The sequence below is a fragment of the Vollenhovia emeryi genome, unplaced genomic scaffold (genome assembly GCF_000949405.1).
Source record: "Vollenhovia emeryi isolate VEMERY1.0 unplaced genomic scaffold, V.emery_V1.0 DF939156.1, whole genome shotgun sequence".
NCBI classification, from domain to species: domain Eukaryota; kingdom Metazoa; phylum Arthropoda; class Insecta; order Hymenoptera; family Formicidae; genus Vollenhovia; species Vollenhovia emeryi.
Genome location: NW_011967210.1, coordinates 1,885,726 through 1,908,620, shown reverse-complemented (window position 1 = coordinate 1,908,620; position 22,895 = coordinate 1,885,726). Strand labels below are relative to the sequence as shown.

The 22,895-nt window shown below is 38.9% G+C and overlaps 4 protein-coding genes across 9 annotated transcripts; 2 read left to right on the top strand and 2 right to left on the bottom strand.

Annotated features, from left to right (window-relative positions):
- Nucleotides 1–357: 357 nt before the first annotated feature.
- LOC105565036 (metallophosphoesterase MPPED2) lies at nt 358–3,575 on the top strand. 3 transcript variants are annotated; one of them, XM_012017864.1, is made up of 7 exons: nt 358–592; nt 826–970; nt 1,149–1,425; nt 2,461–2,474; nt 2,577–2,687; nt 2,838–2,933; nt 3,176–3,575. In XM_012017864.1, exons 1-7 carry the CDS (start codon nt 470–472, stop codon nt 3,301–3,303), a joined length of 894 nt encoding a protein of 297 aa, XP_011873254.1. In that variant the 5' UTR covers nt 358–469; the 3' UTR covers nt 3,304–3,575. The 3 variants fall into 3 exon arrangements, with proteins under 3 accessions (XP_011873254.1, XP_011873252.1, XP_011873253.1); XM_012017862.1 differs by having other exon boundaries at nt 361–592; nt 2,461–2,687; XM_012017863.1 differs by lacking the exon at nt 2,838–2,933 and having other exon boundaries at nt 368–592; nt 2,461–2,687.
- Nucleotides 3,576–4,002: 427 nt separating this feature from the next.
- Nucleotides 4,003–15,175, bottom strand: LOC105565037 (ribose-phosphate pyrophosphokinase 1). 2 transcript variants are annotated; one of them, XM_012017866.1, is made up of 7 exons: nt 15,017–15,175; nt 11,502–11,709; nt 10,195–10,378; nt 8,592–8,654; nt 5,524–5,747; nt 5,123–5,456; nt 4,003–4,996 (listed from the first exon to the last, which is right to left on the bottom strand). In XM_012017866.1, exons 1-7 carry the CDS (start codon nt 15,093–15,095, stop codon nt 4,904–4,906), a joined length of 1,185 nt encoding a protein of 394 aa, XP_011873256.1. In that variant the 5' UTR covers nt 15,096–15,175; the 3' UTR covers nt 4,003–4,903. The 2 variants fall into 2 exon arrangements, with proteins under 2 accessions (XP_011873256.1, XP_011873255.1); XM_012017865.1 differs by lacking the exons at nt 8,592–8,654; nt 15,017–15,175 and having other exon boundaries at nt 11,502–11,779.
- On the top strand, nt 14,244–18,975 carry LOC105565038 (ubiquitin-conjugating enzyme E2-22 kDa). Of its 3 annotated transcripts, XM_012017868.1 has the most exons (6): nt 14,244–14,659; nt 15,860–16,012; nt 16,261–16,343; nt 16,958–17,121; nt 17,204–17,338; nt 18,383–18,975. In XM_012017868.1, the coding sequence occupies exons 1-6, from the start codon at nt 14,597–14,599 to the stop codon at nt 18,403–18,405; spliced, it is 621 nt and encodes a 206-aa protein (XP_011873258.1). In that variant the 5' UTR covers nt 14,244–14,596; the 3' UTR covers nt 18,406–18,975. The 3 variants fall into 3 exon arrangements, with proteins under 3 accessions (XP_011873258.1, XP_011873259.1, XP_011873257.1); XM_012017869.1 differs by having other exon boundaries at nt 14,247–14,659; nt 17,204–18,974; XM_012017867.1 differs by lacking the exon at nt 14,244–14,659 and adding an exon at nt 15,236–15,405 and having other exon boundaries at nt 17,204–18,974.
- Nucleotides 18,976–20,133: 1,158 nt separating this feature from the next.
- Nucleotides 20,134–22,815, bottom strand: LOC105565040 (E3 ubiquitin-protein ligase RFWD3-like). The gene is made up of 3 exons (XM_012017870.1): nt 22,475–22,815; nt 22,188–22,310; nt 20,134–22,115 (listed from the first exon to the last, which is right to left on the bottom strand). Exons 1-3 carry the CDS (start codon nt 22,482–22,484, stop codon nt 20,647–20,649), a joined length of 1,602 nt encoding a protein of 533 aa, XP_011873260.1. The 5' UTR covers nt 22,485–22,815; the 3' UTR covers nt 20,134–20,646.
- Nucleotides 22,816–22,895: the final 80 nt, after the last annotated feature.

The window sequence follows — 22,895 nt, the reverse complement described above, 5'->3', positions numbered from 1 at the left end:
CTGCAAGAATCGATAATAAAAAAAGGCGGTATTTTCCCTGTTACCCTACGGATTTAAACAACTTTTATCTTAAAAACGGTAAGAGATGGAGCAAAAGTCCTTTCAGGATCGTATCCAGGAAAGGCGCATACGAACTGGCATACATTATTTATTGTGAATGGAAATGGTCTATGAAAAAATTGTTTTAATAAAAGTAATTAATGTAATTACTTGCTCCAACGTATAAAAGTATTTACGCGTTATTCGTCAACACTGCGAATTTTTCTATGTCACACCGACTTTGCACTAACACACGTACAAAAATCCTGTGATTGGTCATAATAAAAACATGTCGGATGCGCAGTACGGATCGGCGCGAACGTGAAACAAAAGAGCGAGTGCCACTACTAGTTATACCAGTTATACCGTGGCTCTCAGGTTTCTCTCTGTGTATACAATAGCAACGGGCTGTCACATTTACCGGTTCAGCATGAAGATAGGTATTCATCCATTGACAGCTGATCCTACGGCAGCCTGGCGCGAGTTATCCCAACATCAGAAAGTCGTTAAAATAAATGCTAAATTGCCGACGACTCAGGCACCAAGCGACAAGGTATGTTGGACGATTTTTAATCGTCCTGATCTCTCGGTACGGAGCGAAATATTTGTGTTAACCTTAAACGTCATCCCCGGCATGTCTCCTGTTCTACACGTTAAAACCGTGTCAAGTGCACGTTGTAGGAAAAATGAACGGAACTCGAGTCGTTCTCACGAGGATTCCTCGTTAATGCAAGTATTAATTTGACACATGTACAATAGATACTGACGACGATTTTCTATTTCCAGTTGCGTGTGGTATGCATGAGCGACACGCACTCGCTCACGCCGTTTATAAAATTTGACGTGCCCGCGGGAGACGTCTTCATCCATGCCGGGGATTTCACGAAATGCGGTAGCCTGCAAGAAGTCATAGAATTCAATAATTGGATAGGTAAATTACCCTGCGTATCAACTGGCACGTCTACGAGAAATGCAAATACTGATCTAATTAAAATTGATTTCGAGATTATCTTGCAATCGTAAATTGGCCGTTGACTTACTCTTAGTTAGCGATGCTCACAACGAGCTCCCCTTCCATTAGTTATGAGATGTATCTTGCGTAATTCTAGGTAACTTGCCACACAAGCACAAGATAGTTATAGCCGGAAACCATGAGCTTAGCTTTGATCGCACGTTCACGCATCCCTTTTCTGTGCACACCAGTGGGGATCATCAGAAGCACACGGGAACCAGTATACTCGACGACATACCTACCTTGGGTATGTCCAAGGATGCTCTCGCAGAAGCTATTAAGACCAATAATATTAAAGATTATTTGACAAATTGTACATACCTCGAAGATTCCGAGATTGTAGTGCACGGAATCAAGATATATGGTACTCCGTGGTAAGTATCGTCATATTGATCGCACTAAATAATTTGGTCAATAAAAGTAGAACATGTAACGTGCACCAATTAAGCCTCCCGAGTACTCGTTGCAGCCATTGGATTGTCAGAAGTGAGAAAATATACAAAAATTAAAACGTACATCAAAATAAGAATGTTTCTTCGTCACAAATTTGAAGGGCTAAAGGAGCCGTGACAGGATCTAAATATTTCATATTTAAATTTATTGCGAAAAATATTACCTCGGCCAGTGTTTGAACCTCCCTCGCGCTAGGCGTCTCAACCAATTCGACCACCGAGGCATATGGAAATTCCACCCATGTTACAGTATTCGAAAAACGAGAGGTTCAAACCCTGGCTGAGGGAATAATTTTCGCAATAAATTTAAATATGAAATATTTAGACCCTGTCACGGCTCTTTATTCCTTCAAACGAATTTTATTAATTTGTTGCTTTTGTAATCGATAGAATTGGTCTACCGTAAGCTTGGGTGGCTTCGGCCATTGAAATGAATATTTACTTTCATATATTTAATTGTGACAAAATGGGAGTATATTTTAACACTACGACAACTGTTTTAAATCACTGTCAATGTTATCTACCAAATAATCCAGCGACAGTGTTTGATATATTTCATTGCTTAATGCCGTATCGGGAATATTTCACAACTTTGTCACGAGCGTGAGAAAACTCGTTATGTGATCGACGTAAGATTAATGAAAATTTCTTGCCTTAATTTATAAATCATGTATGTATAAGCACGCCTTGGCAATCGAGTACACAGGAGCCTTAAGGATTTGCAGGAATCAAAATTGAGCGAGTATCTACAAGAGTATTTTATATTGAAATGTTGTAAAACTAAAGTAACAGGTACGTCAACTCCGCACTGATGCCTTGCCCAAGAAAAACTTGATCGTTACGATCAAAAGATTGGTGTTTGCTTCTTTTCTCAACACACTATGCGAAATATTTGTAGAAAATAATTTCAGGTATAACAGATTCTTATTTCTGAGGGACATTTCGTTGAAACTTTAGGCAGCCAGAGTTTTGTAAGTGGGCATTTAACGTGCCGCGTGGGGAAGCATGCCTCTCAAAATGGGAAATGATTCCGACAGACACAGATATCCTCGTAACGCATACTCCTCCTGTAGGTCACGGTGATCTGTGCTGCACCGGAGTACGAGCCGGATGCGTCGAGCTATTGTCGACGGTACAGAACCGCATAAAGCCCAAATACCATGTATTTGGTCACATACACGAAGGTACGATAGACATTACTATAGGAATGTACGTGGAACGTACATTTCCTCACACACACACAACTATACGATAATTTACATTTATCCTCTTTATTGCTTTTTAATAATAAAAATTTAATTATTAAACGTTTTGTTCAAAATGATGGCCTCCAGCTTGGAGACACGCACTATCCTCCGTTTTAATGATTGCGAGGATCATTAACAGGCACTTGATACCAGTTTATTCGACGAAAGCATTCAACGAACCAAGTACGATTGTTTACCATGCAAATAAGAGCCTGTCAATGACCTATGATTTCGTAAACAAAGTTCCGTCGTACTGAATGTTTTGCGATTGGTTTTTAAATCAAGCAAATTATGATTTACAATTCTCGCGAAACATTTTATGGACAGATGAAGCCATATGTACCAGACAAGGAATTCTGATTTCTTGCTTTGACATCCTAAATACATCTTTCATTTTACGTGTAAACTTTCTTGTGTTTTTACAGGATACGGCATATCTTCAGACGGCAAGATAATATACATTAATGCATCAACGTGTGATCTGAATTATCTGCCGAATAATCCACCGATAGTATTTGATATAACGCTACCTCCCGGTGTTCAAAAGTCATAATTCTTCAAACGGCGTTGATGCAACGTTTCATTGCGTAATGTCGCAGCAGGAGTACTTTAGACCTTTCTCACGAGCTTGAGAAAACTCGTTATGTGATTGACGTAAGATTAATGGTTTCTTGCCTTAATTTATAAATTATGTATGTACAAGCAGTATAGTACAGCTGTTGATTCGCCTTTCTTTTTGGCACAATTTTTGTAATATCTCAACAATATTAGTATAATATAACCCAATTTGTAATATCTTTCTTAAATAAAAGTATATTATACGTATAGGCCATTTTTATTAATAAACGTAAACTTTCTTCGTACGTGCTTTCGTTCCAATAACTAACTCGATATCTTATTTCACGGACAGTGTAATTTTACTTTTGTTTTATTTGCATACTAATGTTGTAATTTTATTTCACGAACAATGAAATTTCACTTTTATATTATTCGCATACCGATGTTCCAATTTTATCTCATACCGATGAAGATGGTCCAGTTTAAGATCGAAACGTATACTTTTATCCAATAAAATTCTCTGACACTGCCATCTTGTCTGGACTCAGCCCTCTCTTTTATTGTTTCATTTTCATCATACGAGCCATCGTTTCTTTTATTCTTTCTTTCAGAAAAGATAGGAGAAGAGAAACACCTCGAAACATTTGTAGCGGCGGCTTGACAATCTTGGATAATAATCAATAAAAAAAGACACTTTTACTTTTTATACATTTATTGTAATACCCAATCAAGTAACAAATGGCACTATCTTATTGAGCAACAAAATTTGCGATTGTTGTCATAGCAAACTTAATTCGCATGTTAGTCGGATGCCATTTTGATTGGATAATATTTAAGTTTAGTTTTATCATCCGTAAATTACTTCAATTTTGGCATAATTTTCAAGAATCGTTACGCTTGCATTGCTTGTAAAAATGCGATCAGTGCCATTCTTTGCTACTGTGTATGTCGTAATCACAATGCGTTGGGTACATTTCAACTCAACTACGAAAATTTGTTTAAACAATTCTTGTACAATAATGTATGAAAAAATGTTATAGATATTGCAGATCTAAAATTGTTTCATCTGATATTCGCACTGGCGAATTATACTACATAATTATTACGTGCATCGAGGACACATTTTAATAATTGTTTACAAATATTTTAATCCATTAAATTACTAATCTCGTCATTATAACAGATTGATCCTTCTATCATTTTTAAGTTGAAACCGATAAAAGGGATACCGTGTCATAAGTTGGAGTTGAAGCTGGAACTTTGATCACAACAAAATTCAAAAGTATTTCTTCTGCTGTTTGGAGGAATTCATTCAACTATTAAGTTTAAAAAAAAAACATCTTACGCATCTAAATCTCTAATCTTCTAAAAGTTCATTATTTTGTGTTCCGTGCCGATATTGATATCTTGCGTTAAAAATTTATGAAAAAATAGACAAATGTGAATTTAAATTTAGAAATGGACACACAAAATATGTATCTAACTAACAGGTAGACGAAGTAGTTGTCAACTAACAATAACAATGAACAAATGTAAAAAGAGCTGATGAGATGTTCTTTTTACACAGTTTGAAGTAGATTACGGAAGATTTTCGTTTAATACGGTACATTTGAAAACAGGTACGATACAGATTCACCATTGTGTGTCCGCCTCACTGCCTCGGCAAACATCATCGAGACATCGATACACTGAAAGATAAAAAAAAGTAATCAGTCTCCTGTGTCACGATTAATGATCCATGTAACAATACCGTCACTGTTATCGCTAAGATAAGAATTTCGTGGCGGAATTTCTTCGTCGGAAGAAACGGTTACCTGAATTTTTGGGCAATCTTTCATATGGCCATCTTGAGGAATAGTGTTGGTCACCACGACAGCTTCGAAGCAAGCATTGTTAATCCTACTAATGGCGGGCCCACTGAAGATACCGTGCGTGAGTATCGCATAAACCTTTGTGGCACCAGCTTCCAACAGCTTTTCTGCCGCGTGACAGATGGTACCGCAAGTATCAGCCATATCGTCCACAAGGATAGCAACTCTATCCTTGACATCTCCGACCAGTACCATACTCGCGACTTCGTTCGCCTTTTTCCTCTCTTTATGTATGAGCGCGAACTCGACGTTTAATCGGTCTGCGATGGATGTGACTCTGCAAAAGACGATCGAGAGAGATGTGTCGCGCTTGGACCAAATGTTGTTTTGCCGATTATATTCACCTCTTGGCACCACCTGCGTCAGGGGAGACAATGATACTGTTTCGCCATTCAACGATATTCTCTTTGATCCACTTGAGGACAGCTGGCTCGGCGAACAGGTTGTCTACCGGGATGTCGAAGAATCCTTGTATTTGACTAGCATGCAGGTCCATTGTGATAATGTGATCGGCACCCGCTACGGAAAGCATATTCGCAACTAGCTTTGCAGAGATCGGCGCACGGCTCTGTAAAATACATTTCGATCGATCAGTTTCAAGAATTCATACGAGTCCTTCAAGTCCATTTGCAACTGGAAATAGCCTGCAATTTGAAGAAATTGCTGTTAAAGTCCTTTAAAAGCATGAAAATATTTCCGGGAAATCTAAAATATTGTAAATCAGTTTATTTTACTCTTTAAAATTAAATAATAAAAAAATGTTCTTTCAATACAATGTGCAATTTACTAACGACAAGTGTTGCAGCTAGATTGCCGAAAAAAAGAAGAAGAAGAGATTTCTTCTCAGAGGGGACAAAATATAAATATAACGGCCATACTAAAATATTACTCTTCGGAAGATAGAGATGTATTCGTAAGATAACATTTTGACAGGGAAAACGATGTTGCAAATGCACCCCAGTTAGACTCTCAACAACTATCGTAAGTGAAGCAAAATATGTAAAAAGTATGAACGCAAAACGAAACACAATGCATCTCGGTCCCTTGCCCTTGTATAGCAAAGGATAGTATGAAATGAACAAGAGGGCAAACATCGCTAACAGATGCGTAATTGTATTATATAAACAAACGTAAAGACTCATTCTCCAAGAGACAAATGTGTAAATGTCGCGAGTATATTTCTAACATTGTACGCACGGAATTATGCAAAAGAGAAATTGGTAGTAGAGAAATGCATTGTGCAAAGTAAATGGAATATTTTTTTTAGTAAACCACAATACTTGTAACCGAGTATAAGGTTTACAAACGTTATTAATAACTGTTTCAAGGTACTACCCGCAATTATTGTAGCAAGACAAGTTATCCACCAAGATAACACATTGACATTCCTATGCTATTTAATTAAGCATTATTAATAGGATAGGCGATATTTGATTAGTGCACTTGGACAATAACACCGATTTAAGCTTCAATAATTAGTACCCAACAAAACATACATGTGCGTACCCCACTGTACTAATTACCAACAATGTGTTGTGCTATTATATTAATATTTTGCCCTCTCATTCGGATATCAATATGCTTCGACCAAATGTCTCTCATTCATTCATTCATTCATGGGGATACCACGTTGTTGTATAGCAACGATATTATAAGTTTGGTTAGTCCTACAAAGAAAATTCTCGTCTCTGAATCCAAAAGTAATATTACAAATCGAACGGTTTCATCGAGTTATCATTACAAACGCTGCACTCGACAATCTCGTGGCTATTATACTCACTGTAGACAGGTCGGGCAGAATATCCTGAAAATACCCAACTATTCAGAAACTTAAAGGAATATGATTACAACTTTTTTTGTCCCTAGCACGACAATTTTTTTTCTTTCAATCTCTTTTCGTTTTTCAATATAATCTAGAGATACGAAACGATTGAGAGCTCAACTGATGACTGAAAACTGTGTGTGCGTTCATTTAATTATTATTAAACCTCCCGCTAGAGAGGCGATATGAAACTGTCGAATTTTTAATCTTATATATTATTTTCATGCAATACCCAATTAATATTAAGAGCTGCGCCCATTTTTGTTGCATAATATGGAAAGTGTAATGATGCAACATCGGTACCGTAAACTTTTATATTTAAAATAAATGCACGTGTGAAATAAACAAGAAACAATGTAAGAAATATTTCGTTAATTGTGTAGTTGTGATTACCGCAACAAAAATGTGCACAAGACCTCCCTCAGAGAAATCTAGCACGAGTTTTGCAACAGCCGTTTGGGTTATCCAACTTCTGATAACCCCACGTCATTACGAATAACATGCTTGAAATGTATGCATTTGCCAGTGCTTACGATTCTAAAATATTTGCTATTTATCCCATTACAAACATCTCAATTGCGTCAAGTGATAAAATGTTTTATTAAAAATTACAACTCTATGCTCAATAGAATTATCTATATGTATATTCTCGTCTATATTTCAAGATGACACCAAATATGTACACCGATACTAAAAGCAATGAGCGTTGAAAATAAAACTTTGGTACGACGTAAATCTGATTAAGAATAAAGAAGCTCAACTCATGCTTGATTTTTTGACGAAATTCGTTATACAAATAATATATTATTCACTTGTAATCACTCTGTGATTTCTACAAGTAAAGTATAAAATGTTATTTCATACCGTTCGAACATCGCTTGCAACTTTTAATCGTATTATCCTTGTATAATTACTCGTACTTTCCCCTGTATACATACAAGTATATACTTCAACTATGTACTAATTTCACCATTTGCCTCTCACGATATGATATTTAATGCGCGCGTATACACGCAGTTATTTGATAAAGTCATAAGTGGAAATAACCAGCTGATACAATTGCAGCTACCATTAATGGAAAATTTATATTCCGGTTAATTTTGTTTTCGTTCCTTGACAGTAAAAGACATCCGGAATCGAGGGGTAAACCGTTGACCAAATGTACGTGTACACCAATGCCCGGTAATGCCCAGTGGGCATTACTTCATTTCATCTTTATCTTGTTAATCTTTTTCGATACCCCAGCAAGACAAATAACACTCACTAATGCCCCAAAAATGCATAGTAATGCTCAGTAATGCCCGACATCTGTACACCACAATCAGTGGTTTACCCCTCGTCCTCAGTAAACATCCTCTAAAGAATGTAAATGAATTCATTGCAGTCATCAGCGAATGGTGAAAGTCCCTGTAATCTAAGTGTATTATCTGGTGCAGCCCAATAACATAAAGCCGGCAGAGAGTACAAGCATATTTCGTATGACGATGCGATCGAGTTTTGCGTTCCACAAATGATTTATACTCCATTGGTCTGTTGCAAAGCTATGAAAGAATTAAAAGTAGAACATATAAAAGGACCGCCGCAAGTTACCCTGAATTTCCACTCGTTCGACTTCATGACAATCTGATTTTTAGAGTCTCCACCATCACCGCCCTGCGAAGATATAGTACGTTAAAGAAATGTAGAGCTCCTCTCTCTCTCTCTCTTCGAGATAACATTTCCTCCGTTATCACGCTTGTTGTTTCGACTCTATCAAAACTTCAAGATAATAACAAGGAACATTCAAAATACTACAAAATACTTTTGCGTTATTTGCAATACAGCAATTGCGTCTGTGTCAAATGTATTAGTTGATTAAGAAACGGCAATCGGCGAAAAAAAAACAGTTTGTAATTCAGCAAAAGTGCTTAAATAAAATTTTAGAAAACATCCTGATCGAGCTATTAAGCTGCAACCATTGAAAATATTTCATCAGCCACGTAACGTGATTAAGTAGACGGAAAATTTTAATTGCATACATCATCTTTATGAGACACACTTGAGTCCTGTTAAGAAAATTGTCACATAATCTTTTTTTTTGTTTTGAAAGCCATGCCGTCGATATAAAGTTATAAAGTATTACGTAAGAGGCAAGATTGACGTTTATAGGTGTCTATTCGGAAATAAATAGATTGCAATTATGTTAATTCTCAAACATCAGTAGTAATTAAAGAAAAAGAGGAATCATCGCGGCTACGATACAATTTCATGTTGATGAACATATATACATATTATACGTTGCAACGATTATGTAAGTAGTCTAGATACAAGTCACAATTGTTTAAGTGCCTTAAGCCCGGTTACACGTCACGTGCAACTTCAACTTTAGCTTGATTCACACTTGTTCTCTTTCCAACAGTTTCTCTTAGGTCCCACCAGATTAACGTTAATCTCGGCTTAAATTGCCCGTTGTCTTCTTCCAATTGTTAAAATTAGAAAAAGGTATAAAGAGTGAGAATTGAACCGAGGTTAAAGTTAATCCGCACTGATAGAAACAGGCGCTCGGAGCGAGAGAGACGAAGAGTGAATTAAGCCAAGGTTTAAATTACAACATTTTATAGTTACGTGTCACGCAACAGATTGAAAAATAAAAAACAGAATTGTTTTGTGCGAACATACATATGCGATTTAACGTTTGATAAGATGCAAAACGTATAGTTATTATTTTACGCGAAAGTTTACAACAGAGATACACGTACATTCTTTTAAGTACTTTCAACAAGATCCATTTCTCTGCAAAAAAAAAGAAAGAAAAATCTTTTCCTGTAAATGCACGTGATACACCACATATTTTTATATTACACCAATGTATGTATTATCTCACATAATGTTACGAAATTACAGATAGCTCGTTGCGTATCGCTGACGCAACTTTCACGAAAAAGAAGAAAAATGTACAAGCATTATGCGTAATGTACTTTACAGGAGCAAGTAACGAGATATGGTCGAAATATCTGGCAGAAATATCAATATCTCAACGTAACGGAATACTAATCTAGCGGTGTGTACACTTATACCTAATGCGGGACATAAAATGGAAACAAGGACTTATATAAAATGACATTAGCATTTATACGCATCTCGCTCGACTGTACTTGGAAAAAGTATGGAACGTGTGGGTGGCAAAATGGCAGCCCCGGTCCGTTTCACCTACCTTGTCCTTCTTATCCTGCCTCGCATAAGGGAAGCAAGGAATAACTGCCGTTACGCGGGACGCGGAGGCGATTTTGCAGGCGTTAATCATGATCAGAAGCTCCATGAGATTGTCGTTGACCTCGCCGCTTCCACTTTGCACGATGTACACATCCTCCCCGCGGACAGATTCTCCTATCTCCACGCTAAACATGATTAAATGAACACGATCAGTCGGTGTAACACGCCAAGCGGCCACGGCCCGAATTTCACCAACGTTGCTTAACTTTAATTCATTATTTCGTCTTTAAGGGGACAGAAAGAGACAAAGGATGAATTAAAGGTAAAGAACGTTGGTAAAGAAACGGGTCAATTAAACTTATTGTTAGCTTAATTCAGCCTTCTGGATTTTTATTTGTCGTATGGCAAAGTTTTAAGCGTGTTGGCTGCAGGACAAACGCTAGAATTTGGCCCTAGTATCGAGAAATGTGTCGTCAACTCGCAGCTATTCCGTAAAGGCTGATTGGCTGGACGTATCTCGAAACTTGGAGCAAGTTCAAGTTGACTAGTTGACCAGTGCAGCAATAGAAAACAAGCCCCTGATAAAGTTGCGGTGAAAAATGCAGGTTGACTGGCTACACATTTCTCGGAGCTACAACTTGTTCGCGTGGCTTTAGAAACAGAGCAAGTAAAATGGCTCGTAGGTGCTTTCAAAGCATTTTGTGTAGCCAATCTGTTAACTTGTGCCTCGCGTCTTAAACGTATACGAAGACAACGTTCGCAAAGAATAAACGTATACACGTGAGCATACGAGAGCAACAATTTTACTGCGCGACTACTAATAATCCTAGTTGGAGCTTCCTTTCCTAATATGTTAGAAATATAGTCTTGAAATTGTAATTCCTGCAAGTAATAGCTGCAAGTTGATTGACTCAGAACTAGCATCGTGGACACAGGCCGTAAGAATGAACCAAGTCGGGATTTTAAGCGAAGCGACGTTGGTGAAACCGGGCCTGAAGGGTCCTAAATCTCTATTGATTTTCGGATGTAGTTTCGCGGACCCGGAAAGCGGAGCGACCGTCGCTCGTCGGAGGAACCGTTCGGAGCTCGGAGCATCAACCTGCGGCGCGTCGCGGCCGGCGTCCACGCGGCCCACGCGCGATGACACGTGGTGGCGGCCACGCGATGCACCTTGCCATCTCCGGACACACGCGCTGTCCGACCAACGAAAACGTGATCGCGCGCGCGCGCGCGCGCGCGTCCCGTTGCGTCCCGTTGCGTCCCGTTGCGTCCCGTTGCGTCGCGGCGGCGGCGAACGACCATATTTACCATGTCTCGAGGTTGCTGAATTTCTTGGTGACAACCTTGCCGATGTCGATGCCGAGGCGGTCGACGATCCGCTGGGCGAGATCCGGGTGCGAGGTCCCGCTGAAGACCTTGATGTTGGGCATTCTGCTCTGCAAGACCCGCGAGCGTGAGTTCTCCAAGTTTGCGCGTAACAAACTCTTGGCACGTACTGGCTGCGACACGGGCATCACTACAACAGAAAGCACCGGGGCGTCCGGCCAATCGGTGATCGCGCGCCTACCGGACGTGACGTCGGCCGGATCGCACGCTCCGCCTACGCACGAGGCAATCTCGGCGTTCTCGGCGCGCAAAACGGAGCGGGGCGCCTTATCGCAAGGCTCGCCCGCCCCCTTTTGTCCCTCCCACCCTCTTTCCATTCGCGAAACTAACTATCTGTCTCTACGGTAAGCGCTTCGCGGGTACCGATCGCGCAAGATACCGACCGCGCGTCATCACGTTTGTCGGCTCCGTTACGGGCTCCAGCGGACCAGCGCGATAATCCAATGGGCGCGCGGTCTTTACAGAAAAACTGTACGCTCATTGGATAATCGCGCCTCGCGCATTGCCGCGCCGGTCTGCTGGAGTCGTTAGCCCGCGCTTTTCCAAATATTCCAATCGTGCCGCACTGTGCCTCGCACTTGTGCCGTATCGATCTTTGCGGCACAAAGCGAACGTAAGACAATACAGCGCAATGAAGAAAAACTCGATATTCGAAAAGTGTCTTTTAAGGTACTTCTTTCCCAACTACGCTAGCCAAAATAATACTTGATCCAATAAAGTTCAATAGGCGATCAATTCTTTTACATTAAATTCGACAACAGATTTTTTAACACTATTGCTTCTCTTGGAATATTAAAAACCGATAAAATAAAAAACAGTTACAGAAAATGAAATAGTATTCTGAATTGCGTAGTGTTAGCAGAGCCGTTGATCGTGGCAGAGAGAAACCTGAGAGCGGCCACGCCGGCGTTTTATCTGATACCGTTTCAAGAGACTGTTTTGCGCGCCCTTGCGCCCATTTTTTACTTTTGCAACTATTTTGCCACGCATCTTCTGACACTACCGATAAAGTCACCACTTTGTGCGCGTTCATGCTACGCCTATTTTTCGAAGAATTGCGCTGTAAAATTCAAAATTACATTAACATAAATTATCCGCATGATATTTACATCAACTTTTCTCATGTAGACAGTGTAAATTTTATAAATTAGATGTCAGAGTGCACAGCACAGACCCCACATAGCACAGAAAGATTGCAATATTGCAACATTTCTGCAATGTAACTGCAACCATCTGTGCTGTATGGGATCGGTGTAATCGCCGTGGCCGTATCAGCTATAGAAGAGCTAGGAGCCAAAACAAGATAAAGAAGAAGAATGATCGGTGTAAACTAGACTATACCCAAGGAAAATGAATTTATTTTTCCTTTCGTTTCCGGTACAGTAATAGATCTTGGTGAGCTTAGGAACGTGCATTTAGATTCAGGGTTACGTCCCAAAATCCTCTTCTCCGAGGAATATCCTACTCGATGGCCGTCCCGAAGCCACTTTGAACGTTTCCGATTTATTTCTCGAGTAAAATTTTTCTCAGAGAAAACGTTTCGGAACCTGAATCTAACTGCGCGTTCCTAAACTCGTTAAAGAAAAGTGTCGCAACCATTCTGTCCATCACTGTACGTACACTATCTCTCTTATCGATAAAAGCGCCTCTAAAATTGGCTAATGAGTCATCCGATTGGCTACAAGGCTGGGAATCACTATATGAATTTATAGGCACACGCAGATATACATATTTTCCATGTGTGCACACGCAGAATGTATAAACGCGTCGATACGAGAAAAGTAGAAAATTTGAAAATTTCACACCGATGCCAATTTTTACCTGCTCAAATTTTTACTCCTACTCGCGGCTGGCGCACCGACGCGGTGAACCCCTACCGCCGAGCTCGCTAAAGGGCAAAGTGGCGATTCGCGGCTTTCCACCCCTCGCGCCGATAATGTATCGCGCCCGTAATCCGGATATCTCGATCACGCGCACTTGATTTCTTTTCCTTCTTCTTCGTCGAAATAGCACCCTGATCCGCGCTCGACGCGACTAGCGTCAAGATCGGGACGTCGAATGATGCAATACGAACAAATTGCGCGATAACTGTGTGCGCGCGTGTATGCATACATATAACTCGAGCCCGGAGGGTGGCTTTTTTTAAGTTTAAACTTTTTCCCCCGTCGGGGAGTTGGCAACTCCCCCGTCAACCGTCAGGTTATATCAGCGTGATAATGCTAAAAATTCCTTGAAATCCATAGGCTTAATCTTGATTGCGGATACTGAATCCAACACTATATTGTTTCTTGTTGAAAAAAATGTCAAGTGTTGAACACATTCGTGTGTTAATTTAACTTGTGTAAAAGTAAGTTTATATATTCTTGCGTTTAGAATAAATTTTCCCTCCACCTTGGCACCGCGATATTCGACAGAAGACGATACATAATATTTTATTCTAGATTTGAATTGAATTTGAAATATTCCTTTCGCTATAATAAATATGGTTGGCGCTACATCGATCCTATTTTATGATACATTCAAGTGTAATCGGAAATGTCTGTGCGATTGCGGCGTGAATCTAGACGGAATTGAAAAAAGAGCGGGTGCGTAAGCACGGGCGGCACTGGCATCTGGCGGCAGTCAATTTTCTGCCGTCGATGCGGTGGCGCTGCATCCGCGATGATGAATCGCGTGTGTACGATACGTGCGCGACGGCGACGGCGACGACGGCGACGATACACGTCCACCGTGGGTTAGGGGCGAGGGGCCGTGCGTGTGTGTGCGTGCGCGCGTGCGAGCGAGCGAGAGACGACAAGTCCGCGAGTCCGGGCGAGAGCGACGGACGCGAGAGAGAGAATTCGGGTGCGGGTGCGCGGGAGTCCTCGCGTGGAGGACGCTCTACGCGCGACGCGACGCGACGCGACGCATCGCGACGCATCGCGACGCAGCGCGCGCGCGACGCCGCCGAACGTGCGTGAGCTCGCTCGTCCGAGCGACAATGACTATGTGCTAACGTTCTCGGCGATCCGGGAGCCATGGCGAACATCGCGGCGCAGCGAATCAAACGGGAATTCAAAGAGGTTATAAAGAGCGAGGAGGTGAGTGAGAGCGAGGCGAGCGGGCGGCCGACCGACGTCGTGTTGGCGGCCCCCGGCCGCCGCGTGTCCTCGCGGTGAGCCCGCGCCGCACCATGATCGCGATTACGCAATCCTCGCGGTAGGAGAGCCTGTTGCGCGTCGCCCGGTCGGCTGTCATTCGCGTATCTCGAGAACGGGTATCTCTCTGTCTCTCTTTCCCGAAAGAGAGGACCCGTCTCTCCCGTCGTATCGCGCGACGAGTCGACCGCCACTGCTCCGACGCGCGTTAAAACGTGCCCCCCCACCCCGTCCGCGTCGACGATCTAATTAAATTGGCGCGTGCACGTACGCAGGTGAGGAGAGGTCCCGTTTACTCACCGCGTTGCGCGCTTGCGGATCCGGGATCTCGGCCGCACTGGGATCCCTGGGTTGCCTTGCACCCCTTCGGACCGCTCATCTCTGCCCGTCCGTCCCGCGCGACACCGCTACACGTGCTCTCCTCGGCCGAGCGACTAAGGCCGCACCATGACAGTCCCGCGAATCACTATCCCGTCGCCGGAGACGCGATCTCGCTTATCGCGCCACGGAGAGATGTCATAGGTTATGATTACATGTTTATTTTGATAACACGCGAGACTGACGTAGCGCGCGAATTTCACAGCGGGTGCGGCCTCGGTTTAGCAACGTGTTTTTTCAACGAGGGTCGTCGGGGATGTTGTCGTCGCGCCACGTTGGAAAGGCCTGCGATTTCAAGCCTTCTTAAAAAAGTTAGGAAATTTCGTAACTTAATTGCTGCCGTCGCCTGCCCTCTAAATATACGCATGTGTAAATAAAATTTGTGTAGCGAACCAACATGGTCCAAGGGCTCTAATAATAAAAGAAATAAAAGAGGAAAAGAAGGAAGGCAGCAATATCTATTGTAAAATGATAAATGAATTAATTTGTATTGGCTTGGTCGCAAATATATTCCTTCAGCTCGTATTTAAAGCCCTGCGATCCGAGAATTGTGGAAATGTTGGGAATTATTTAAATTCTATTGGGAAAACAATCTAGAAAATAGAAATCTAGGAAATAATTGAGCAATTCCAAACATTTTCGAAAGTTGATTGGCTGCATCGCTTTTGTGACAATTTGTTGTATATTGCGAAATTACGACAAAAGTATTTCTAGCAACTATCTCGAAATGTACTATAATCAACATTGTTCGTTTGATGTTTGTAGATAGCGAAATGTGCGATTAAAGTTGAGCTGGTCAACGATAGTCTTACCGAATTGAAGGGAGAGATTGCTGGTCCACCGGACACACCGTACGAAGGTGGTAATTTTGTGCTCGAGATCAAAGTTCCCGAGACGTATCCATTCAATCCTCCCAAAGTAAGTTGAAAGCCTGAAAAAGAAGCGTAAATATAATTTTTCATCGCAACGTACAAGATCAATTATAGCACATGAATGTTATCAGATCATTGTAAATTAATAACACATGAGTATGTCAATATATTGCCATCAGTGAATTATTACTCCATGTTATTATAATAATTTATAAATAAATAGATATAAATAGATTTTCTTCTCACGAATAAACTGGTAAAAGTTTTTCATTATGTGAAATTTTTGTTTTGCAGGTACGTTTTATAACAAAAATATGGCATCCCAATATATCTTCCGTTACTGGTGCCATATGTTTGGATATCTTGAAAGATCAATGGCATGTATTTTTAGTGTAAATTTATTTATCAAGTAGATAATTAATACCTTCTCGAAACATTTGTTATTAACAATATTTGGAATGTTCAGTCGACCCAACTAGCAGAAATTTTACGTCCACTACGTTTCGACCATCCTTATCAAGTGGTTGGTAGTATCCTCGGGTTACATATGGTATTCAAAACTTGAAATATATCTCATCAGAAATTCGACCGTGGTCCTTTTCAAGCGATCGTAACTAATACAAAATAAATTTTACAAATTAAAGATAATAAGCGTATTATGTTGAGAGAATAGTCATTAATCCAAAACTAAAATTGAGAATGTTAGAAAAAGATATCAGTGTTACAAAGCACGTGTGTCTAGCGACTAGCGTCAAGGTGAAGGCACCGAGCAGTAAAACATAGAACAACACTGGAAACGTAGTGGATGTAAAATTTCTTATTAATCAAGTCTGTATTTTATGACTTGTATCGAGTGAAAGTACACGTTCATGTTTATTGTCATATTCATACATCTTCAACGTATTTCTCAATTTAATTTTACCACTTTGTTGTATTAATTTTGCGGTTTATACACTTGCCAAACAATTTCATCTTCGTTTTCATATTCAAGGGCTGCCGCAATGACTCTGCGTACAGTATTGCTGTCGCTACAAGCATTGTTATCTGCAGCTGAGCCTGACGATCCACAGGATGCAGTAGTCGCTAAACAATATAAAGAACATCCTGAATTGTTTCGTCAAACTGCCACGCATTGGACATTTGTATATGCAGGTGGTACGTAATGTACTCGTACACTTATCCATGTTTATGCGCATATGTATATTTCGTGTTAAAATATGTTTCATCGATTCCCTAGGACCAGCGAAAATGCCCGATTTAGATGACAAGATAAGAAGATTAACAGATATGGGGATCGAGGAACATAATGCGAGAGTTGCGCTATCTTCATATAATTGGGACTTGGAACGCGCCACCGAGCACTGCCTCTTCAGTTAGTGATAACTACATAGTTAATTCACATCCAAGCATTTCTTACATCCACTCATTTTTAAGTGCTAAAAATTTCCATGTTCGGATATTGATATTATTAGTGGTTTTACAATTGAAATTTCGCACCTATAATGACAATATCTGGATGATAAAGACATTACCAGAAAAGTTATTCAATATCTACCAATAGTCATTTATTTAATTTGTAACATAAGCATGAGGGAGAAATTATTATTAAAGAAATGGCATAGTATGAATCAACTAGTATGAATTAAATCTTACGTAAGCACAAATTATAGCATTGTATGAAACAAATATTCTGTTCAAATTCCATTGTTGCTTAAGAAATAATGTAAACTTACAAAAAACATTTTTATCAATACCTTCTTGATTCCTTTGTACGTAATAATTCAGTACAACAGAAAATTGATGTAAATGCGTATCATTTAGCTCTGCAAATCATTAGTAAATTTTTATTTCATCAGCTTTTTATGTTTTCCATTGCATTATAGACTTTGAATTTGTATTAGGAATATTAAATTTTCAGTCAAGTCTAATGTATGTAACCATGAGATACTATCTTTCAAGTGTAATTAGATATTTGCAATTTCTATAATTTATGATATTATCCTTTATATTGGTGATGCGTAAATTTTCTTCATGAGCTGTATATACTCTATACATCACATTTACTTTTTTTAATGGAAGGTACGTGTTACAATAAAAACAACGTGTTTTGTTCTTTAATACAAGACATGTATCTTGCTATTAAAGTTCATCATTTCTTATTAAATTGTTATTCAGATTGAATCTGTTCTTCTAATAAAAAAAAAAGGAAAAACTATATTGGGCTTGAGATTTTGAAGCATGAAAATCTTTAATGTCTCATTTTTATTGTCAAGTCTGTCAGAGTCACTAAATAATTTCGTCATCACTGATGCAAACAAACTGCTCTTTCATTTCAAGTAGAAAAAGTATAATTTGAGCGAATTCGCTGCAAACTTGTTCGCTTTAATGTTAATATTTTATATTTGTATATTTTTAGTGTTGGCTTGCATGAGATGGTAAAACTATCGCAGCACAGATATGTATCTTTTTGTTCTTGCATCTGTATTATGCCGTGTACATTCCAGACTCAGGTGTAAATGGCATTTATTTTGCGACCCCAGTGAAATTCTATATTACTTGGAATATGTGATTGGAGAAAGAAAAAAAGATTAGGGCAAATATTAAATTTGAACTTTAGTTTGCTAACAATTTTGTCAAATCATTAGATGGTACGGTTAGAAAGTATAAAGATTGAAATTACATCATTATTTGTATAATAATGTATATGATGCAGAAATGCACATAGCTTTTTGTACAATCAAATGTTAAATCATGTGCGTTATACAGTGAAAGGATGAAATTTTAATTATAGTTTTACCAGTTTGTAGCATCAATTTTCATATTTAAACAAGTGATAGCTATTGTAAAAACTGTTTTGCTTTTTTTTCTTTTAAATATCTAACTCGTGATGTATCATCCTACATATGGGTTTGTTTATGGATGTAGTTGTGGTTCCAACATCCTCTTTGATGTTTTAATTGCTGTAATGTTTAATATCGTAAAAAAATAAATAGTTCTTTTTCCATTGTTCCGACTGGATTCTGGTCTCTCTCTCTCTGGCAGAGATTTTTTCCTTATCATACATCTAATTTTTTCCAGAATATAGAATTCAGGAGTTTACTTTAAGGGCAGATGGTAGGAAAACGGAGGGAAAAAGTTGGAATAAATATAGATCGAAAAATTAGTATTGTCGGAGTTGTAAACAATTCTTCGTTTTGATTAAAGCAAGTAACTTGCTCGCTTTTGGTTTTCTCACGTGGCGAAAACAACGGCTTATCTTACCATTTGTTTATCCAAAAGAATTTCTTTTTGAATGACCTAGCAATTTTATAGTATGAAGATATGAAGTGTGTAAATGAAAGGAGGGCATGTAAAAACTTTTAAGTTTCGCAATTTGAACAATTTTTTTTGTTCTTTTGAAAAGAAAAATTCTTTTGGAAGAAATTGATAAGATAATCTGTTGTCTTCATGCCGCGTGAGAACACCAGAAGCAAACAAATTACTTGCTAACCAAATCGAAAAATTGCTTATAACTCCAACAATATTAATTTTTCGACCAATGTTTATTTTTAGGATTCTTTCCCTCTGTATTACTTGCTCTTAAAATTCTCAACCCTTTCTTTTTAACATCCTGTATATGTATAAGTATTTAATATTAAATTATATCAATTATCCCAGAGCTAGCTGAACATAAATCTCACGCTAATTTCTTGTATATAGCTTATATATATATATATATATATATATATATGCAAAGCAGTATATAAAAATATTTTATATAAAATTGACTACTGCGATAAGTTATTGAACATGTCTTTCCTACTGAAAACACTATTAAACTTAAATGTTCTGTCTATAAATATGACTTCATATTGTATACAAACTTGATATAAATTAGTAGTTTGTAAAAATAATTGCTGAATTCGATAATTATGGTTAAGTAGACAATATGTATACAATGGATATAAAAATAATACCCAACGTAGGTAACGTAGAAAACATTAAATCAATACTATTTAGGCCATATTCATATTATACATATACTCTGTATCCGTTTGTGCTTAAACTTTATTAAAATTATAAAATTGATTCTATCCAGATACATTTGGTGAAAAAAATTTTCAATTGTATCACAATTTTCGCGATAAATTTAATTTTAATCTTTATGTACAAATAGCTTTAGTATATACACACATATATATATATACACACACACACACAGAGAATATTGTAATACATATAAATATTTTACTATACAAATCAATCACACATACTTGATAAAAGTTTGAAAAGTCAATAACAAGATCATAGTATATAATAAAGTTATGACACAAGTCGAAATAATTTTTAAATCATTCTGCATAATTAATAGTATCTGAATTGTTTTCCTGAACATAGTTTCATAAAACTATGTCCAAACTATGAGTAATATCTATAGAAGTCTACGTACAAACAACAAAAGAACAAATACAAGAATAATAAAAAATTATTGCAAGTAAATTTCAGACATATGTATATATTTCTCCTTACATCTCTCAAAATTTATATATGTATATATATATATGACACTATACAAAGAAACCGTCTTAAGAGAGTCAGTCTGTCATATATAAAAATATCGTATCACAAGATTGCATCTTGCACCATGTATCAAGCGCAGCAAATGGCGAGGCAAAGTGTACATCATTTTGTACTTTACGTTCATGTTAATTGTCCATACTTATATAGTCTAAGTTTCTTTGCAGAGAGACTTGTTAAGAATAAATCATGGTTGATATTGAATGAGCACAGATCCATAACGGGATCCGATACTGGAAGATTATGCAACTTTTGGCCGCTTGCTACGCTCCATAACGATACGCCGCTACTCGATTCTACATATGCTGCGACTAATGTGTCGTCTTGCGCAGATAAATAACATGGTCGAGATAAAAGTTGTTGAGAACTACCGGCCTGGAATGTATGCACAGCATTATATGTAACAATCTCTTCGTTAGACGTGTTCTTTTCAATAGTGCATACTACGTGTCTTGCGTGTGGTTGCCTAGAATTAGGACGAGATGATACAAGACAATGATGATTCTTTTCATCATAGCGCACTGAGACAAAAGGACCTTCCAAGAACATCTGCTTGGCTACATAGAAGGTGTCCTTAATTTCGTAGGTATAACACGTGTTCAAGCGACATGCTATAAATCCACCTCTACTGATACCACTGCCAGGATTCGGCGACACTGTTGCCATTGAGACAACTGGCGACTTATCGCCATTACCTTCCAGGACACCAACAGCGGAAGAAGTTTGTCTAATATCGAACTGACTGATGGTTCCATTTTGCGCGCCAGCTAGAAAAATATTTGGATTGTCACCCGACCAACAGCAACTCCAAAGTGGACATTCCGTCGGGTAGGTGTGCACTATCATATTATTTTGAATGTCCATCAGCTTTGCGCATTTATCGAAGCCAACGCTGAGGAGAATGGTCTGTTGCGTGGAATGAAAAGTGACGTCTCTTATAGCGTGAGTGTGTAAGAAAATAAATTGCCGTAAATTGAACCACTCGCAATCCATCTTCCTTATGCCATACCCACTGAACAGGGTGTTTGTTGATTTCTGGGAAACAGCCAGGAATTTGTACCATGGATTGTAATCCAAGACACGACAGCCACTCTCCTTGCAGATCTCTATAGATTGTTCTAAATGAAACTTTCTCGAAGTAGGGAGACTCGAAGCACTCTGGCCGCTGTTGACTCTTGATCTTTGACTTTCCAATTCGGTGATACGCCTCTTCATACAATTCACTTGCTCCTCGTACATTTTTAAACGAATGCTGGTCTGCGTTAATTCCATCCGCAAGTGGTTCTTTTCGGCCGACACATTGTTCAGATCCTTCTTTAGATTTTCGTAATCGGTTGAATCGATGGCCGTTAGTTTTCTTGCATAGAGCATCCTGATATGTTTCACGGCAGCTTTCTTGTTGCATTGCGGACAACGGCGATTTGTACTGTTGCAAGAGTACTGTAGCCACCTTAGAATGCAACTGTGTCCGAACAAATGTCCGCAGCGTAAGCAGCACAAACGGTGTTCTCCCGAGCTGGTCCACTGATCCATGCATATCGGACATGCCTGATCCAAGTCTACGCTCGAGACATCCAAGCTTGCTGTATTTGCTGCAAGGGTTTTATACTTGATAGATGAAGAGTTTTATCTCTACGCTACGACTATTACAACATAATATATACTTTGCTCTGAATTTTCAGTTGGAATATTACTCTCTCCGTCGTTCCGCTCGTTATTGGGAACAACGTTTTCATCTTCCGCATTTTGCTCTTCCACTTGCATCTGCTCTTCGACTTCATTTTCATCTGTAATGTTGCCAATGTTAGACTTGATTCAAGTCCGGTTGTAAACGTATTTTTATTAAGGACATTAGATTATTACAAAAGTGATTACGTCCTGTAAGTTGTACAACTAATGATATCCTTTTTCTTTTACAATTGTACATTAATATGGTTTATTATATACTCACTGCCTTCCATAACCTTTAACTCTTACTCATCGAGTTCGATGGAACTTTCAATACGTAACGAAGAACACGGTCTCCTCCTCCTTCTTTTCAAATGTCTATTGTATATTATTAATTCAGTTATCGATAAATTACAATTTCAACAGCCGGTTGGTTTGTTATGTTTGCTATGAAGAGACAACGACGTATACATAGGCTGCGTTGAGCAGAAATAGCTGCTTTGCAGCTGTTGTAAAATTCGTGAATCCGATTGGCGTGATTCTCTTGGGCCAGGTCTACAATAGGTGTAGTAAAGGCTAGAGTTCCTATAATAAGTTTAATTATACTGGAATTGATAAAAACTGTCCAATCATCGTTAAAAGTGAGGAGAGTAGTTGATTGTAATTGGTTAATTTTTATCGATTTTGGCACAAGTTAGTCCCAG

What these genes read in the sequence shown, in the direction of transcription:
- LOC105565036 (XM_012017862.1), top strand. Translation starts at nt 470, where the DNA reads ATGAAGATAGGTATTCATCCATTGACAGCTGATCCTACGGCAGCCTGG. An exon ending in AAGATATATGGTACTCCGTG is followed by an intron (nt 1,426 to 2,460) that starts GTAAGTATCGTC and finishes TTGAAACTTTAG; the next exon opens with GCAGCCAGAGTTTTGTAAGT. An exon ending in GAAAGCATTCAACGAACCAA is followed by an intron (nt 2,934 to 3,175) that starts GTACGATTGTTT and finishes GTGTTTTTACAG; the next exon opens with GATACGGCATATCTTCAGAC.
- LOC105565037 (XM_012017866.1), bottom strand. Translation starts at nt 15,095, where the DNA reads ATGAGCGGTCCGAAGGGGTGCAAGGCAACCCAGGGATCCCAGTGCGGC. An exon ending in ATCCGCAAGCGCGCAACGCG is followed by an intron (nt 11,710 to 15,016) that starts GTGAGTAAACGG and finishes TTTCTGTTGTAG; the next exon opens with TGATGCCCGTGTCGCAGCCA. An exon ending in CGAACGAGTGGAAATTCAGG is followed by an intron (nt 5,748 to 8,591) that starts GTAACTTGCGGC and finishes TGTATTTTACAG; the next exon opens with AGCCGTGCGCCGATCTCTGC.
- LOC105565038 (XM_012017867.1), top strand. Translation starts at nt 15,250, where the DNA reads ATGTTTATTTTGATAACACGCGAGACTGACGTAGCGCGCGAATTTCAC. An exon ending in ATCCATTCAATCCTCCCAAA is followed by an intron (nt 16,013 to 16,260) that starts GTAAGTTGAAAG and finishes TTTGTTTTGCAG; the next exon opens with GTACGTTTTATAACAAAAAT. An exon ending in GACATTTGTATATGCAGGTG is followed by an intron (nt 17,122 to 17,203) that starts GTACGTAATGTA and finishes TCGATTCCCTAG; the next exon opens with GACCAGCGAAAATGCCCGAT.
- LOC105565040 (XM_012017870.1), bottom strand. An exon ending in AACTGAAAATTCAGAGCAAA is followed by an intron (nt 22,116 to 22,187) that starts GTATATATTATG and finishes AAACCCTTGCAG; the next exon opens with CAAATACAGCAAGCTTGGAT.